Source organism: Colletes latitarsis, chromosome 2 (assembly GCF_051014445.1).
Source record: "Colletes latitarsis isolate SP2378_abdomen chromosome 2, iyColLati1, whole genome shotgun sequence".
In the NCBI taxonomy this organism is placed as follows: Eukaryota; Metazoa; Arthropoda; class Insecta; order Hymenoptera; family Colletidae; genus Colletes; species Colletes latitarsis.
The window spans coordinates 3169606-3189437 of NC_135135.1; the positions used below are offsets into that span (position 1 = coordinate 3169606).

Consider the following 19832-nt stretch of genomic DNA (forward strand, 5'->3'; position numbering starts at 1 on the left):
ATGGTCAAACACTTCCTTGCCGTCTCTGGTTGTTGACATTATAGTATTTTCTCTATATAAGCTCGGAACTCGTCCACGATACAGGCAAATATCGTATCCCCTCTACTTATCCCCACTGCGTACTATTAGAACCCAGCACTCGCTGTACCGGCGAGTGTGCCTTCCTATGGGCGGTTCCCCAAGATAGCGGCGCGCTTGACGATCGGTCGTCGAACATTGTCATACGATACGGGTTCAGATTGCTAAGGCAACACTAGTGCAATAATACAAATTTTTTATTTTTCCTTTTTCTTGTTTTGAAACTTTTAACATGTCTGTGGCAGTTTTGTGATTTAACCAAGATCAAGTACAACATAATTTTTATTATTGTTTTTCATAAATTATAATATACATTTGTCCTTTCTTCAAAGTGTATCCTCATCTGAAAAAAGGAATTGTAATTTAATTGACCTATCATTTATTTGCTGAAATCGTGATACAACTCAGAGTAAAATAAGTTGGTTAAACAATTTAAATTCGCAAGTTGTATCTTTTTGAGTCATATCACTAGTGCAGTAAACGAGCGATACATACATACAGGGTGTTCGGCCACCCCTGGGAAAAATTTTAATGGGGGATTCTAGAGGCCAAAATAAGACAAAAATCAAGAATACCAATTTGTTGATTCAGGCTTCGTTAAAACGTTATTAACGTTTAAAGTTTCACCAGTACTGAATTTTTTTCTCAAAAATGCGCAGGATTTTGGGGGTATGTCTATTCACCAAAAATGATTGCAATTGACCCCTGCAACCAAAAATAATTTTTCCAGAACGATTTGAAATTTTTTGTTTTCGTCGAAAAATTTAGGCGCCTAATTAGATTTTCGGTCAGGAATTTTTTTCTCGAAAGTGCGTAGGATTTCGGGGGTATGTGTAATGACCAAAAATGATTGTAATTGAAATAATTTTTCCACGACGATTTGAAATTTTTTAATTTAATTGTTAATAACTTTTTAACGAGGGCTCAGTTAAGAAATTGATATTCTTGATTTTCGTCTTATTTTGGCCTCTAGAATTTCCCATTAAAAGTTTTCCCATGGGTGGCCGAACACCCTGTATAAGAAGAGCTTGTGCTGCGATAAATACAACTGAAATTCAACATGCCGTATTATCCGTCAAGCAACGCTTCAGAGCATGCATCAATGTTCAAGGTCACAATTTGGAACACTTGTATTAGTCGTGTATTATTGTTTGATAAATTGTCGCAGAACTTCCGGTCGGAACTTCCGGTTCTGCGCGTCGGGGTTTTTGCTGACTCAGTCGGTACGCCGGGTGATCGCTCCTAAGCTCGGGTATAACTTCCCTGCGCTAAGTTGGTTTCGCTCGCTCGTTCGTTCGTTCTCGGCCCGCTGGCCCGCAAGGTGAAGGCAGGTGGAGGAGTCAGTGGTATTGATATAGAGGTTGAGTGGTTGCGAACGCACTCCCACTCGAACACATCCCATTGAAGGAAGACAAGTTGGACAACCTAAAAAAGTAGAACGTCAGTTTCAGGATGCCGGCTGAAGCCTCGATCGTTTATTCAGTCAAAATAGGCTTTGTACAATACGGGTTACTCGATCGCTCCGGACGTTTTGACTTCTGGAGCGTCGGGACCCGGTATTTATCGGTACGTGCTGATAACATTACTTGCGCGCGACTGGTGTCGCGGTATCGCGAGTGAGGCCGCCTAGCAGCAGCGACGGTAACACTCGGCGTGGCGTGACGCCATAAGGGCTGATTATTTCTTCAAAGTAAATTATTTTCCATTATAATTGGCCTAACCCAGACCAGGAATGACCTTTCCAATAGGTCATTGTATTCGTCTTGAAATACCCTATCAGAATGTAAATAAAAAGACATACCGTTTGTTAAGGATTCTAAAGGAACCTTAACATCGCGGGGTTAATGATACGGACGTGACTTTTCTGCTATTTTTGAGGATTAGGACCTCGAGTCATTTTTACTTGATAAATTACGTTACGGTCATTAAGGAACCTCCAAACTCCACACGGGACTTGGAATCCTTGGAGCTCTTCCTTGCCTTAATAGCGATTGACGTATCATAAACCCGCGGTAGCACACAGCTGTAGACCACCGGGGTCTGGGGGTCTTTGGCTTTCCCTAAAGATTGTTTATTTAAAAAGGGGCAACGTTTTCGCTTACCCTAGCATAGTGTACTTGGACACTGGACAGCAGGGTGGGCAGGAATGTTGCAAAAGGCAAGAAACGCCCTGTCAAGGTGACGATTTGGAGGATTGGTCAAGCCAATCCTCCCACCGGTTACCGCTACGCGTTTTCGTCATCTTGGTAGGGAGAGCCGAGGTTAGGTTAAGGGTAGCATTAGGTTTTGGAATTAGATTCGTTTGATCGAGCTTTACACCCTCGACTCGACTCTCCACAAGTCTTGAAATATTCTTGTGTAACTAAAAACAGCATCGGGCTCTTCCTTGAAGCAACGAACTTCAAGGTTATCGGTTTTTTTCCAAACACCAGTTTGGGTGGTCCTTCGAGCTTACCGAAGGGGAACTTATTTTGGCCTCTAGAATCCCCCATTAAAATTTTTCCCCATTAAAAATTTCCCATTGTTAGGTGGCCGAACACTCTATATAGCATTGTGAACAAACATTTGACAGTACATAATAATGATTGTTATGCCATAACAGCTTTTAAAACTATAATTGCTGTAGACTTATCATCGCTATCCCGATTGGAGTGGAATTCCCATACAAGCAATGTAAACGCTTGTTATCTTGCATGATTTCTAGATCCTCGATATAAAAATATGGAATTTGAATCAAAAATATCAGCGCGGTACGAAATTTGAGAAAAAGTAAAAAATATATTACGTGATATGTCAGATGATAATACCCAAAATACACACAATTCCAAGGAAGTGACATTAGATTTAATATATTCTACAGTAAATAATCAGGAACCAGTAGTTAGTGAATTTGATATGTATTTAGCAGAACCTCAAATTCATCATGAACTCAATTATATAAGTTGGTGGGAATCGCAAAAAATAAGTTCCCAAAAGTTTCACAGATAACACAAAGATATTTATGTATTTCGGTATATTCTGCAAGTGCGGGAAGGGTTTTTTTAACCGTAGGAAATATTGTAATTGCGAAAAGATCGTGTTTATTATCCGAAAATGTAAATTACATAGTTTTCTTGTAACAGAATACGAATTTATACTTGTTTCAGTAACTTAATAAAACATAATTAAAAATACTAATTTTGCGTTCCTTAATTTTAGTCTTTCTCATTATTTTTATGTGATATCGATTTAAAAGGAACCCCATATTCGAAACATCAAAAAGAAGGATCCAGATTCGACTACAGATATACAGATTCTCAGATCTGGATTTTAGATCCAAATTCGAGTTACGATGAGTATTTCGGGGATTCGAATACTCAGACAATAAGAGTTGTAATTGTCACTCACTAATACGTAAATATGATACAAATTGTATCGTGTTTGGTTTTATTTTAATCAGAAAAACTTCCCAAAGATGTTGGTAAAATATTCATTTAAAAAAGAAACAAAAATAAAGAAGTTCCATTTTTGCGTAAGCGCTGTTTCACCGATATGTTTTTTAAATCATTTCATTTTCGACCATCTTTTTGCTTCATTCGCCATCCTCTTCTACATTCGCCAAAAGATGAAAGCAAAATCCAAACTCGTCTCGAAGTTATATCGAAAATAACAATTAAGGAGGTCTTCTAGTGTGAAGTACGTTTTTTAAGCTTTCATGAGGAATTTTTGCAAATAAACTATAACACCTTTTGCAAAACAAGATTTCTTTATACACGTTTTAGTGACATTTTAAAATTGTTTGGGCAAAAGAAAGTTAAAACTGGTGACAAACTCTTAAATGTAGTCAGTTTTAAAAAAAGGTCGTCTCACGGTGTCCATGATTCCGGCCATTTTGTTTGTTTGAAATGAAAACACGTGAAAAATTCTTAATTGGTATGGTTTGGCTATAAGTAGTAGCAGAACAAAAGAAAAAAGTTAATAATTACAAAAATGGTAACATTTTGAAGTTTTATTATCGATCTTTTCATGTTATTTTTTTTTTAATTTAGGGGACCTAAAGAAAGACAAAGAAATTAAAATTTTAGATTGATTCAAGTACAGGCTATAGTCATACATGTAAAAGGCGAAACTGTTGTATGGGGCATTGTTTTATTAGACCTTATCTTACAAAGATAGAATTTTATATGATAAATACCACTTTCGTTTTTGAATTATTTATTATATAATTATCGTGTTCTGTAATTACACTTAATTGATGCAAAGTATTAGAAAAATTATACATACGCATTTTTAGCATACATATAGATTAATCTTGAGCGAGAAAAGCATCAACTTACTGTTGACAATATAAAGAACATTATAGTTATATATTGTAATGCAAATTACCATAAACAATTAATGAAAATATGTATATGTATATCATACAGTTGGTTTCATTATTTTGCATATATTTTGTATATTAATTTTGTATAAAAATCTCCAGTCTACTAATGAGCATCTCACGTTCACTGTGAATGAATCATCTGTACAACCATTAAACAAGTGGAAACAAAGTTGAGAATATATTATTCGAATAACATGTCAAATAATTCTTCAATACGTTTTTAGTCAAACCATAATGTGGAACTACTTATGCTAGAATATTTTACTAATTCTCTAAACGCATGCCCACTAATTAAAAACATATTTTTAGAATGCAACACTCCATTGCAGAGTTGGAAAAATTTTATTCGCAAATAACAAATACAAATTTTAAATCTGTTCGTAAATGAATTTTCGTTTCCGCGTAATTTGTAAATCTATTCGTAAATACTAATACAATATACAATAATAAAAGATATGGTAAACGTTACATTTAGAGGAGGCAGCTCCGATGACTTTGACCGTGACATATGTTGTCAAGGTCACCCTCCTGAGTAACGTCCAAGAGGTTGTAGTCGTCGCTTGTTTTTTATTAAACAGTTATTAGCATATAAAAATCATATAATATTTATTATATTATATAACATATTTATTTAAATAAAACGATTATATTAAATTATATTTAATTAAAAATGGGTGTCGGTATTAGTCAGTGTAGTTTTCAGGGGGGTCTGGGGGGCTGCGCCCCCTAGTCAGCAATACGAATTTGATATGATACTGTTCAACTCGTGGGGGATGTTTTATTTTGTGCTCCGCAGGGCTCCTAGAACGAAATTCCATATTCTTGTTTTTTGTTTCAGGTAATTTTTATATACTAATAACTTTTTAATAAAAAACAAGAGGTAGCTATAACTTTTTGGGGAATGCTCAAGAGTGTGATCTTCATAAATTGTGTGAACGTGAAGGTCACATTGAGTATACGTATACGCAGATTCTAGTGTAATACTAATAATACATTTTTATTAATAATTTTTTAATCAAAAATGAGCGACGGCTAAAACCTTCTGAGGATCACTCAGGGGGGCGACCTTGACAGCATATGTCAAGATCAAGGCCATCGTAGCTGCCTCCCCTAAACGTAAGGTTTACCAAAGATATAATTCGAAATGCAGATGTATTGTAGTATTAATAACTCCGAAGATGATTTCTGTCAATTACAATTCACAATTTGAGATTGCACTTATCAAATACTACAAAATGACAAAAAAAGAAAATTTAACCCTTTCGTAATATTGTTTGTTTCTTTTATGCCAAAAACAGGAGGATCTAGCGGAGACGTTGCACCAGTACTCGCAGCTGGTAGCCGAGATCGAAGTTCGTTGCTCGGAGAACGAACAGAGTCGTACTACGGAAGAAAACATCGAAGGTTTTGATAGTTCACGTCATAGCATTCTCTGTAGCACGAATTCTCGTAAGATCTCGCTCACCTGTCAAACTCTACCATGTTCTATACCGACCATGATTACAATACAGAGTAACGCATCAGGTGGATCGATGCTCGAACCGAAACGTATAAATGGAGGTCGTCTACGTTCCCCAGCCCTTAGTCCAGCTTCTTCGCCGATAGTTAGCCCGATACCAAGTCCATCTCGAAGCCGTTTTGTAGTGTCCCGTGTTCCGGAAACGTCATTATGTTCAACAAATTCCTCCCCAATTACTATATCCCTTGAATCACCAACCTGTCTCGCTTCTTCTGCAAGTGGGTCATCTAGATTTCGCGTTTCGGTCGTTGAATCAGCAAATACTATACCTTCTCTTAAACCAGTCGTTCCTACGTCCAACGATGACATTTCTTTCGATTTAAATTTTCAAATCGACAGTGCACAATCTAAATTAGAAACGGATAATCATCAAGATACCGAAAATTTTCAGAAGACTTCGAGCAAAATATCTTACTTAATTCCAAACGAAATGGAAAAGAGACATATAAGCACTAAATTAGGTGTAAAACAAAGTGTGCAGTCTGTTGCTTGTAAAAACGAAGAATTTCTCGACGTACAAAGCTCAGAGAACAATTGTACCAATTATAATAAAGGCGAGGAAGTTTCCACTTGTATTATGCTAGACGAATCTGTAACTGACGAAAAGCATGACGTGCAAAATTCAGAGAATAATTGTACGAACTATAGAAAAGACGAAAAACTTTCAAGTTGTATTATACTAAGCGACGAACCTGTACTCACCGACGAGAATTGCACTCAGAAAGAGGCTCCGAATTTAGAAAAGTTGCTCGCGCTATTCCAACATCCGAAATGTTTCTTTCCTATTGGGCACTCTGAGAGCACATTTCAAGATGGGACGAACTTCCATTGTTACTTAAACGAGAACAGACGTGCTTCTATACAAGAAAACAGTAAGTTGAAGTTTTTTAATGTGTCACGGATATTGAATTTTAAAGGTTTCTCGAGCATCTTTCCCTTGTATTCAAATTTTTTGCTCAGAAAAGAACTTAAAAATAATGTAATTGGTACAGAAAGAATCGATAATAACAATGACAATAAACACTTAGACGTTCGTCTAAAGAAAGAAGTTAATGTGATCAGTTTAGGTGATCGATTAGTGCCAGAAGAAGTGCGATCGAAATTTTTATTACCTGAAAATTATGTTATTTCGAACGTGGCAATCGTCAGTTTGAAAATGTTAAATAATGGTTTATTAACTGGCGTCTCTGAGAACAACATTATTGTACCTTTGTCTGTTTTGAAAGCAAGCATCGAGGACGTGAAAGAAGCACTGGAGAAAGTAGATCCCATGCTGGCGAAAGAAACGTGTGATAAAAGATTAACGGACAGTATTAATTTTGCTAGTGATAGTAACTCGTTGTTTTGTAATATAATGCGTGGTGTAACGAATGTAAACGACGCACGCGTTGTAAATAGGATCGAGAATGTGCACAATTTAGTAATATTAAAGTTAAACGCGAAGCATTATATCGAAAGTGGTTCTGTTTTAAACGTAAAGAATAAGCAGACCGATTTCTCATTGTGTGATTGTAATGTGTATAATAAATCGGCGACGTGGGAGATGAACGTAGGAAGAAATTGTTCAAATAATAAAGTTACCAAAACGCATAGTATTTATAATAATAATAATAATAATCGTAGGAAAGATTTCACAAACGTGCGTAGCGATAAAGTAGGAAAAAGTTGGCAAAGCACTATTGTAAATAGTAGATCAGGATCGTCGAAGAAGAGTTTCATGTACGAAGATATTAATATTGATTCAGACGATCCCTGTACAGATTTATATACTTCGGTTATTTATAAAGACGTTACGAATCCATTAAGAATACAAGAAGTATTAAAAATGCTCGCCGCAAAGAACGAAAAATATTTTGAGTCGCGTGATCCGAAAGAAACGAAAATCAGTTACCTGCTGATGGTGAATTTGTTCAGTAGATTCAAGAAAATAGACATTGTTTCTATACCGAGAGCTTATTGTTGCGTGACATACTTCGATAAGTCTATTCCCAGAGATCTTATATTTTATGTAGACGATTATGTCAACAGGATTTCCGACGAAGAAGACAACGCGTCAGAAATTATTTCCAGTAGTTGTCCGAACAAAGCTATTAAATTGGAGACCTCGATTAATGACTTATCTCGAGTATCGAACTCTGACATGAATTTTGTAATTCAAAGGCTAGAGAATCTTCAAAGAGGGAACGAAGTTTCTAGAATCGAAGGGAAAAGCATTTCTACCAGCCGTAGCAGTCAAGAAAGCATGGGATTTCACAAAATACAAAAATACAAAGAAAACAATGATTCTGAAACTGATGAAAAATATTCAATTGGAAATTGGAAGAAAAGTGTAAATTCCTCAAAGAAAAATGACACGCGTAGTAATGCTATGGACAATATATTCATGTTCCGGAAATTTGGATCGAATATCGTTCAACGCGTGAAGCTGACGAATTCGGACGCGATAAGCGACATGACCCACAAGTATCTGAATACAATTAAATGCGCGGTGGCTACGTCGATGTGTTCGAAGGTTGCGGCGAACGCGAGAAATAATGCGACGGTCGATATTATTTCCGACGAGAGCGCTAACGTTGCCGAGCCGTCGACGGTTATTCACGCGACGAGGTGAGTAAATAACTACGAGGATTTGACGAAAGTTAGAAATTTATATTTTATCAAAAATATATATATACAGGGTGTTCGGCCACCCGTGGGAAAAATTTTAATAGGAGATTCTAGAGGCAAAAATAAGACAAAAATCAAGAATATCAATTTCACGATTGAGGCTTCGTTAAAAAGTTATTAAAAAATTAAATTAAAAAATTTCAAATCATTCTAAAAAAATTATTTTTGATTGCGGAGCTCAATTACAATCATTTTTGGTGAATACACATATCCTTGAAATCCTACCCACTTTCGAGAAAAAAATTCTTTACCGAAAATCTAATGTGAGGCCAGATATGTCTCCTCGAAATTTCATGCGTATCTTGAAAACGTCATAACTTATGAACGGATTGGAGGATTTTAAAATTTCAAAATGCAAACTACGCGTATTTTTATGAAAAATATGTAGAAATTCTAAAAATATTGAAAAAGTTGTTCCTTAAACCTGTAAAGTGAGAAAACCCCCATAAAAATGGTCTAATTTTCAAATAGCCATAACCCCTACAATAGTGAATATATTTCAATGAAACTTTTTTCTCAAGCAGAGCCCATGGGTACCTACAAAAAAATATTAGACAACTTTTCTGTAGAGCGTCAAACAAAATTACTAACAATCAAAAATGAATTTTTAAGAAAAATGGACAGAGAGTGTAGGTGCCTAAATTTTTCGGCGAAAAAAAGAATTTGAAATCGTTCTGGAAAAATTATTTTCGGTTGCAGGGGTCAATTACAACAATTTTTGGTGAATAGACCTACCCCCGAAATCCTACCCACTTTCTAGAAAAAAATTCAGTACAGGCGGAACTTTAAACATTAATAACTTTTTAACGAAGCCTCCAGCAACAAATTAGTATTCTTAATTTTTGCCTTATTTTGGCCTCTAGAATCTCCCATTAAAATTTTTCTCAGGTGTGGCCGAACAACCTGTATATATGGGGCAAGTCACGAGAAATCGGACTCTGAAATATTTCCGTTATTTACCATTGTATTAAAAAAGTTCTGAAAACAAAGTTTCACTATTTGGAAAGATGCATACTATAATAGGAAAAAAAACTTTCAAGGTCATCCCACATTTCATGTATTTTTTATTATAGTACATTGTAGTCAACGTCAATACAAATTCGTTTACTTATTGTACTCTGACCTTGAAGTGATCTTGGACTGAGAAATTTAAATTTAGTTAACGAAAGTATTGTTGTGCAAATTACTTTATTGGAATCAAATGAAAGACTCGAAGTAGTAAGTAACATTTTTGTTGCATTCTACATTTTAACAGATGGTTACCTACGATCAAGGAATCGATCTCTTTACAAGCGAGCTGCTTGTTTAAAGTATCAATAATTTTCACTATAAATGAAAATGAAATGCATCTTTTTTTCCTTTGATTAACACATGGTTAAACATAGGTACAACAACACTGTCTTGATACATTGTCTTGATAATTCCATAGCAGTAACAGATGCACATATTTATAACCTGTTGATAATCATGTTTATATACACTTAGAGATAACCTTTTATTACTACTAATAATATCAAACGTGCCATAGCTGCGATTATATTCACAACTTAGGATGCCGACTACACTACACTATAATAGAAAATATGATTCCATAAAAATCATTCAACAATAACTTTGAAATCGAGTAAAAAAATTCTTTTAAAGAATTTTTTGCTATCATTGTATACATTACTTCAAACAGTGAAACTTTGTTTTCAGAACTTTTTTAATATAACGATAATTAGTAAAAATATCTGGGGGTCTTGTTTCTCGTGATTCACCCTGTGTGTACAGGGTGTTCCACTTAAATATCTCCACCAACTGTAATGATACGAAAAATATTTTGCGTGCAATGTAAATGGTATGAAGATACCAATACGTTGCAAACAATAGTTTTTAAAGATCATTTTTCAGATTTTTTAAGGTCATTGATATTTTTTTTTAACACGTTTAAATATGTACAGGGTGTCATGAATGGATTCTATATCTTTAGTTTGATCGAAATTGATGTAAAGGAAGATGCTGCAAAATTGACTTTGACCAAGACAAATATGACTATCAAAGTCGATCGATGTGTTATCATTTTCATATTTACTGATGAACGTATAATACCTATCATCATTGTTATTGAATTGGTTTTGTTTATAACTGTTTGCTGCTGCATCAGTAGCACGAAGGATTTCATACACATTTTTGTATCTCCATCGAACCTTAATAAACTATTACCAATAATAGACTGAAACATTATTTATATGATATCTGATTTTAAAATGTAAATATAGCCAGTTCAATCACAGTAATGATGAATATTATACATTCATCAGTAAATATGGAAATGATAATGCAGACTCGATATTGATAATCAAAGACCTTAAAATATGAATAAAGTAAGTTTACAAATTGTTGAAACTTATTATTATTATTATTTCTTCCTTTCCGCGGGAACGGTTGAGTTGCAACTCATGGTTTCTTTAGGACCTTTTATCCTTGTTAATTTTGCGGTATCTGTTTTATATCAATTTCCCCTAAACCAAAGATGTTGAATCCACGGTACTTGAAACGTATAATTTAATGACACAATTTGAAATGAGTTTTGTTAAAGACGAAGACGATGTCCGAGTACCAGTAAATGCAAATAAATATGTCTACAATTAGGTATCTCTAGGAAATTTCTTCATGAATATTTTAGTATTTGTTACGAATTTTTTTTTGAATTGTTATCATAGATAGATGTTCGAAATGGTGTCTATTTACAATAATACAATTTGTAAAATGTAAAAGAAGGGACTGTCCGACTCTTTCAAATGTTTGTCGTAAACATTAATCCCTTTTACCATAAAACAGAATTATATCAATTGGTAAATTTATCGATATTTATTGAAAATAATTAGATCTCGGAAAACAAATATTTTTCGTTCCATTTTAATTTTCAAAGTCATTTTAAGGTTATATTATGCACATAATTGTACGTATTTTTAACTCTGCAACGTGACGCAACAAAAAAATTATTTGCAAAAGAAAAAATATTGATGATTTCGAAAAAATCCCAAAGAAAGTGACTTTGGAAAAAAGATTTTCTTGTAACATGCAGGTCTCCTGATACTATTTAAGCTACATACAAAATAGTTTTTTGTATCAGCACAAATAGAGGAGATATTTAGATGGAATCTTTGTATGTGTACAGAGAGTATTCGTGCAGGGTGCCGATCTTATACGTGAAAATTAGTTCGAGGCTTCGTTTTCCGAGATATTCAATATTGCAAATTTATAGAATACGCGTGCAATAAAGTACGATGTAGACTTCAACGCAAATAGAAAAAGTAATTAATGGTCAGACGTGTCAAACAAATCGTGTCTAATCACACGTTTCGAATAATAATGATAACGATATGTTCTTTTCACAAAAACTTTATTTTGCCCTGATCCCTGCACTTTGATTTTCACTTTGATTCCCGCATTTATTTATTTAGGAAAAATAATATCAAGTATCGAACGTCCAACCGATAACAGTGTCGATGTCTGCACACGTGTGTTCGATAAATCTTCAAATTCAATTATCTCGAAAATGAAGGCTCAAATGGAAAAATGTTGTTCATTCTTTTTCAACTTAAGGCCCGTCTGGGCTGATAGATAATTGACCGCAAACTGTCTGCGAACTGTCCGCAGATTGTTTGATAACAATTTAACTAGAAATTGCCAAAGAGGGTCTGCGAACAATTATCTCTCAATCTGGACGGATGTAAGACAAACTGCAGATCACTATTTGTTCGTGAACAGTTTCTAGATTTCGGCTTTGTCCATTGCATGTACAAGGTGTTCGGCCACCCCTGGGAAAAATTTTAATGGGAGATTCTAGAGGGTAAAATAAGACGAAAATCAAGAATATCAATTTCTTGACTGAGACTTCGTTAAAAAGTTATTAAAAAATTAAATTAAAAAATTCAAATCAAATTACAATCATTTTTGATGGATAGTCATATCTCCGAAATCCTACTTACTTTCGAGAAAAAAATTCTTTACCGAAAATATACTGTGTGGCCGGAAATGTTTCCATAACTTTTTAACGAAGCCTCAATCAACAAATTAATATCCTTGATTTTCGTCTTACTTTGGCCTTTAGATTCTCCCATTAAAATTTTTCCCAGAGGTAGCCGAACGCCCTGTACATCGCTTATTCATGAACAGTACCTGCGGACAATTGTTTGCCAATCTGGCTTTTATCTTTGCATGTAGAATCACCCTCTGCCCGATTGTACTACTCGTCCCGCCACACAGACACATACACATTTTTTAAAGACGAGGGATATCTATATTTGTGATCTAGTATTCCAGCGTACGTACTCTTCATTGTTTTGGATATTTGATTTGAACAATGAATGAGAAGGAGTAATGCGAAAAATTGCTCTTTTTTATCGGAGCTTTATTGAAAACTGACAGTGAATTCTTTTTTTACTATAAATATGAAAGTTTGTGTAATATATATGGGATGTACAGGTACCTGAAATCTTGGGGAGGATTCAGCGTGACAAGGGACAGGACCCAAATGTTCAATGTTCAGGTATTCGACAATTTGTAACGTCTTAAAATACCTGAGAATCAGAAACTTTCGAGTACTCAAATCTTATATCAAGGGAAAGATGATTTTACAATCGGATTTTACTAAAAATGTGGAAGTACATGAAAATTTGTAACATTCGAGTAGCAAAGCATCATGTTTAGTGGGAACTCGAAATCAAAGCCAAGTGAGATAGCACTCGGGTACCTACATGTCAGGAAGTTTTAGGAACTCAAGCCGACCTGCATATCCGTAAAATCTGATTATAAAATTAGCCGATACTTGACATAAGATTCGGGTATTCGAATCTTACAAATTTTCATGTATCCAACTCGAATCGACTCGTCGTTTTCATGTTCCGATCCGAGCTCGATAAAAGTACCAGAGCCCGAATTGTCGGGTACCCGTGCACCCCTAATAATATTAACGTTAGGAATAAATATTAAAAGTTTTCTCTACCGAATTATACAGTTTGTTCTGTTGAATATTTAAAAAATTAAAAATTCATTGATTTTTGTGAGGTAAGATTAATTTTTTAATATTGAACAAAGCAGCGTTATTGTTGCTATATCGCGACGGAATTGTAAAATGAATGCAATTAATTGTATTCTTAATCGAATATGAATCAAAACGTATATTATTATAAGATTTAACAATATTATGATTTTGTCATTTACTTTATTAAAATGACAGAAATTATAATATGATCGTACAAAGAAAAATTATTCTAAATGCAAAACTCTGTATAATTGTAATATATCGATTTTATGTTTTATTCATCGTTGCTATACATGATGAATTAAGGATTTGTTAAGGATTAAACTATAAATAAAATGAAGTAATGTCATCCATTGTGTGGTTATGTGATTTTATAAAATAGTACGATATATGTATTGTTTTGTAAAAATAATTTTCATCTATCGAGGATAAACATAATTATGTACTATAATAAATCAAAAGTCGTGTATACATAACTTTGTATGAAACTTAATTATTATTTCTGAAATAATACTTCTTAGCTATGCTGATTTCAACATTATCTTATGCCTCGCTTGCAAATATTATAATAACTTTTGTTTAACTAATGAAGAAATCATATTAATTCTCCTCTAAAAGAAATACCTTATTAAATTTTCATCACTCTCTTATAAATTTCCTTTTCTAATAAGAAACTGTAACACTCTTTGTCCATATAATACTTTATTTTAACATTTAACACGAAAAAGTAATATATTTTTTTATTCTGTTAAAAAGAAGAAAACAATATATATTTTTGTATTTACAGATTTATATGTATATAGATAAATTCTATCAAACATTTGTTTATTTTTCATTTAGTTATATTATGTTTGTCTCCTTAGTCTTTTGTATACTTACGCAAAGTATTTGTTATGAATATGTTTCTGTACGAATACAGTAAAGTAATGTATTTTTATTTGTATTAGAAAAACGGATTATTTTTATCGGCAAGTTTTTTTTTATCATATATTTTCTTGAAACCTGATTTAACATAATTTTTTATCAATTATACTATTTAATTACGAAGACAAAATTAAAATACAAAATTTTACCATAATAATCTAAACAATATTTATACCATTGTTCTTTATAAGATAACAGTGTTATATATAACAATGTAATATTTTTTTCGGTTTTTAAATATAATTTGCTTTCAACTAGCATTGTTAATGATTTTTGGCATTTGTAATATCTTTTTCATAATACATAAAAAGAAGAGAAAAAAGAAAACTTATAATAGAAATGAAAATTTTGCTTTACTGTGCTAGAATATTAGTTATAACTTACAATAGAAATGTAACGTATAGTTATTAAAAATTGTTGAAGACACGGAAACATACAGTACAAAATTATCGATATGGTTTTTGTAGCACAAAGTAAGACAAGAAATATGGACGATGAAGAAATGGAAGAGGTAAATAGAAATGAAGATGCAGAAGTAGAAGAAAGGAGATACGCTGAAGAATATAGCAACAATTTATATGATTTTAATGATGATGGAATCGACGAACTTGAAGAATTGAAAATGCATCTTGAACCACAATATCAGCGTTACGCTAATTGGCGAATTTAAAAATAAAATTACTTCACGATTGTTAATACTGGGTAGTATTTATGTAAATTATAGGCAATTCAATTTACAGAATTGTTCCAACAAAGTTTGTTTCATTAACGAACAAAAAAATATAGATAAATCTTACGAATTATCTTATTTATTTGTTGACAATGTGGTCTATTTATTTTGATTGCCCCGATAAATCTTCATACAAAAGAAAAACGTATGAAATTCAATGGGAAATTGAAATTCGTTTTAAAATTTCAATGCCCATTCTTTTTTTAACAGAAATTGGAAGGACATAACTAATTTAATCATGTTTCCTATTACCAAATTTGGAAATAAGGTACGTTTGATATTTATGGTAGTGAGCAGGAAGGGTAGAAAAATGGCATAAGATATGTTCTTATACAGGGTGTCCGTTTAAAAAGTTACAATGTCTTTTTTATTTCTTAAGTATTGTCATATTCGAAGGTCAACTTTGGTTTTTTTAAAGTAAATAAAAATATAAATTTTTATTTACAGATTCATTTTCTATATCCATATATGGGTGACAATACTTTTCATTATGGGACTAAAAACTTTAATTCTCAAATGAAATGTTAAAGAAAATAAATTTGAATTCATAAATTGTAGTCAGGTTACAAAAATAAGTATTAAGGTAAAGGAACCCGCACGAATTAGAAAAAAATTTGAGTTCTGGTTAAATTTGATATTTCAGATATATTGTGAAATACCGTTTCTTTAAGTGAATCGAGTTGCTACTGCGAAGGCTATACAGCAAATGAATGTTTCAATTGTGTAAATACTCGTCAATACGGTCATCGATTGTACTAATTACTTTTTCAATTATCGATAATTGAGCAACTTTTTATTTCACAGATGGCAACATTATTAGTGTCGGTATTGTAGTTTTCATAACACACTTCCTCATGTTGGCATCCCAATTTTCCGCGTCGTCCGTCGGCTCGCATTGCTGCGACAGCTTTGTTACTCTCGTCTGTTGCAAAGATTTCATCAATAGATCTGCAATTATAAATTTCGTTGGACGATAATTAGTAACGATTTTATTACATTTCACTAAATGCCGGACAAAATGAACTTTTGTATCTATGTGTTTTGTCCTTTTATTGAATTTCTGGTTTTGCGTTAGTCTTATGCAGCTTTGATTGCTTTGTGTATGGTGATTGGGTATTTAATTTCCTCTTCGAAATCTTCACTCAAGGATACATACTCTGCTTCCAGTGTTGATGTGGGGTTACACATTACTCTTATTTCCTACATATCTAACCAATTGAACTATTCTTGTATTTTAGAATGTAGTCACTATAAACTCTGTTTGTTCACAATTCCGCCCAGTTCGTGATGACGTATCCCATTAAATTGTTTGCCTATTCTTTGTTGCTTCCTAATTTCAATTTGTATCCGATCGTTTTCTTCAAATATTTTATTATTGTCCTGACTTCCAAAGAGTCGGTGTTGCTCGATTTGTTCATCGTTTATTTCGGCTTAACATTACCACATGCATTTACATATATCCAATCTTGATGTGAGAATGTATAACATAGACTGTCAATTGTTCTCTGAAATTCTTGTTGTTTTCGAGCGTGATTCGTCGTTCTGCGGCGGCTTGCTGTATAGAGAAAGTGAGTAAGCGAAATAGCAGGAGGAAAGTAAAGAGAGGAAAAAGGAGAGGAGGCCGTTTCGTCCTCAACCTCCAAGTGAAGAACTCTCATCGATAAGGTAATCCTAGGAGACCTTGCCTTAGACGGGACATTCAATCAGGTCGGTCGAAGAGTATAGGAATAGGTGGATCTGTCGAGTGCTTGTGAAAAAGGTACAGATTGAACGTATCCCTCTGCTGGCGAGTGCAGGAGGTGTCGCTACAGTTCAATTCTTCGTATCATGGAGCTAGCGGAATGTCGGATTCTTTTTCACTGTCAAGTTCACATGTGCTTATAATATCTTTAATGTGTTTTTGTATAATTCTGTCAATTTTTTTTCAATATTCATTATTTCGTCTTGGCTATTTGTAACAATTTATCTCTTCCAGCGATGATTAGTAGTATTCTCAAAATTACTTGACAGGTGTAAATACTTCACTATATTACAATTAATACCAAAAATCTAGATCTAAGCCAGATCTACTACTACCTGGCTTTGTAACAAATCGGCCTTTCTTTTTTGTCTTCAAAACTTATTTACAAACGCTTCCTCAATTGACTTTAGTTTCTGACCATGAATCTTGTACGCCTTCATTTTTCCTCTCCGATCTTTCGCACATCGTTTCACTAGTCTCACCTGACACTGTCTCTATTCCTCGTTTTTTTGGTTCTTCTTCCCTTTTTTCTTCTTCTTTTGCTGTTTTATCAGTTTCTAATTCTGCGTTATTATTTTTTAATAACTCATTTTACTTCAGCGGTTTTCTTATTTGTACTGTTTTTTATGTTTAGAAATCGAAACGCCTTAGATTTTTCATTTACTCCAACGAAATATAATGTCTGAGTTTTATCAGGAATTGTGTCAGGATTGTAATCAGAGCGCGTAAATGTCCTGTAATACTGATTTCTTCTAGTTCCATGCTTCACAACGCATGAATTGATTCTTCCTATATGACAGTCTATTAGACAGTCCTGTAGGCAGTTCGCCGTTATAACCGCCTCTCCTTAATATTTTTTGTCCAAATTTGCGTCGATCAGCATGCATCTTGTCATCTCCAAGAGGTATCTGTTTTTCCTCTGTGCCTTGCCATTTTGCTGATGACTGTACAGAGCTGTGAATTCATTTTCAATTCCTTTCTTATTTAGATAATCTAACAATCTGTGATTTATATATTCTTTTCTGCGATTTGATCATATTATTTTAGGTTTTTTTATTGAACTTGTTTTTCTCTCTTCCACATATACTTTTGTATTTTGGCTTACTTTCGATATATACCACATTAGGTTTAACTGACAGTATCTACTATAATCGTCAATTATTAAGAGTATATTTTTTTTACCTCTTGGAGTGATTGATTCCATGGGATCACATACGTTCGTATGAATCAGTTCTAAAATTTCCTTCGTTTGACTGTTTGATTCCTTAGGGAACGGTTTCCTGCACATTTTTCCTTCTATGTAAATCTCGCATATTTCCTTAACTTCGCATTTCTTTATGGTTATGATTTCTGTGTTCGAGTATCATATGTCATTCACGAATACAATTATTATTCTGTCTTCTAGCGTCAGTGTTGCCACGTTTCCCGTTTTCGTTTTTCAGCTTATATAAGTTCTTTGTACAATTGGCCATTGCTATTATTTCTTAAATTCGCGTTCAATTATTTTCTTAACTGACGACAAGTTTTCAAACAACTATAGTACTTATAGCACATTTTTCAGAGTGACATTTATCGAATAATTTTTTTAAAAGAAATATCTTATTTAACAATGTCGTTCTTTGGTGATAATTCTTTAACATTTGCCATTTTTCTTTTACAGTTTTGACCTTTTGAATATGTACCAATTGGTCGTCGTTGATCGTTAACTCGTTTTTCGTTCTTGCCTGTCTATCCATTTTCGTCTAGTCCTCACTGGGTTGTTCTGGTCATATTTCACTCACCATTTTCCACAAACCTTTCTTCATAAGTAACAATTGCCGTTGTTTAAATTGGTGATTGAAAAAGATTATTTTTACATAGTCTTATACAATAGCTTTCTTCAGAGATGTTAAGTCCAAGTATAACAATTCCTACGCTACTCTTCCAATACTTCCAAAATACAGTCTCCATGCCTTAGCCGGGTATGAAATACGGCGTTCTAGTCTGTCATACAAGAGACTCCTATTGCTAAGTGCAGCTACGATAAATACTACTATCTCTGTTATCACAAATGCTATTGCATTAGGAATTGGAAAGAACACACTTACATGTTGAATTGATGCTAGTACAATTGTTATCGCTAAGGTAGCTCTCCTAAGACTTCTTGTATCTATTGATTCTTGTGAGATAACTGGGATTAAGTACATGTGGCACTGCTTTGCGGCGGTTAGGAACTCGGAGAATTCGTAGAAGGACAGAAAAGGAAAGAAGGGGGCGCATTTCGTCCGGGCCTGCTAGCGGACTCGTCAGTAAAGCTTTCTAGCAAGCCCTGCCTTAGACGAGTTGGGATATTAGGAAGTCGGTCGAGGAGTGTATACAGGGTGTTCGGCCACCCCTGGGAAAAATTTTAACGGGAGTTTCTAGAGGGCAAAATAAGACGAAAATCAAAAATATCAATTTCTTGACTGAAGCTTCGTTAAAAAGTTATTAAAAAATTTAATTAAAAAATTTCAAATCATTCTGAAAAAATTATTTTTGGTCGCAGAGGTCAATTACAATCATTTTTGGTGAATAGACATATTCCCGAAATCCTGCGCATTTTCGAGAAAAAAATTCAGTACGGGCGGAACTTTAAATGTTAATAATTTGTTAACGAAGCTTTCATCAAGAAATTGGTGCTCTTGATTTTTGTTTTATTTTGGCCTCCAGAATCTCCGATTACAATTTTTCCCAGGGGTGGCCGAACACCCTCGTATATAGCAATCGAGGGGTTGGTCGAGCGCTTGTGAGAACGCGACC

The 19832-nt window shown here is 33.8% G+C and overlaps 1 protein-coding gene across 5 annotated transcripts in view; it reads left to right on the forward strand.

The window, feature by feature from the left end:
* LOC143351997 (uncharacterized) overlaps positions 1-15243 on the forward strand; it is a 140261-nt gene extending 125018 nt beyond the window's left edge. For 4 of the 5 annotated variants that reach the window (XM_076784204.1, XM_076784206.1, XM_076784207.1 and 1 more), the window contains 3 exons: positions 5740-8567; positions 13101-13164; positions 15051-15243. In XM_076784204.1, coding sequence (XP_076640319.1) covers positions 5740-8567; positions 13101-13164; positions 15051-15098 — 2940 coding nt within the window. In that variant the 3' untranslated portion in view covers positions 15099-15243. The remainder of the gene's footprint in view (positions 1-5739; positions 8568-13100; positions 13165-15050) is intronic. The other variant, XM_076784205.1, reaches the window with a different exon arrangement.
* Positions 15244-19832: the final 4589 nt, after the last annotated feature.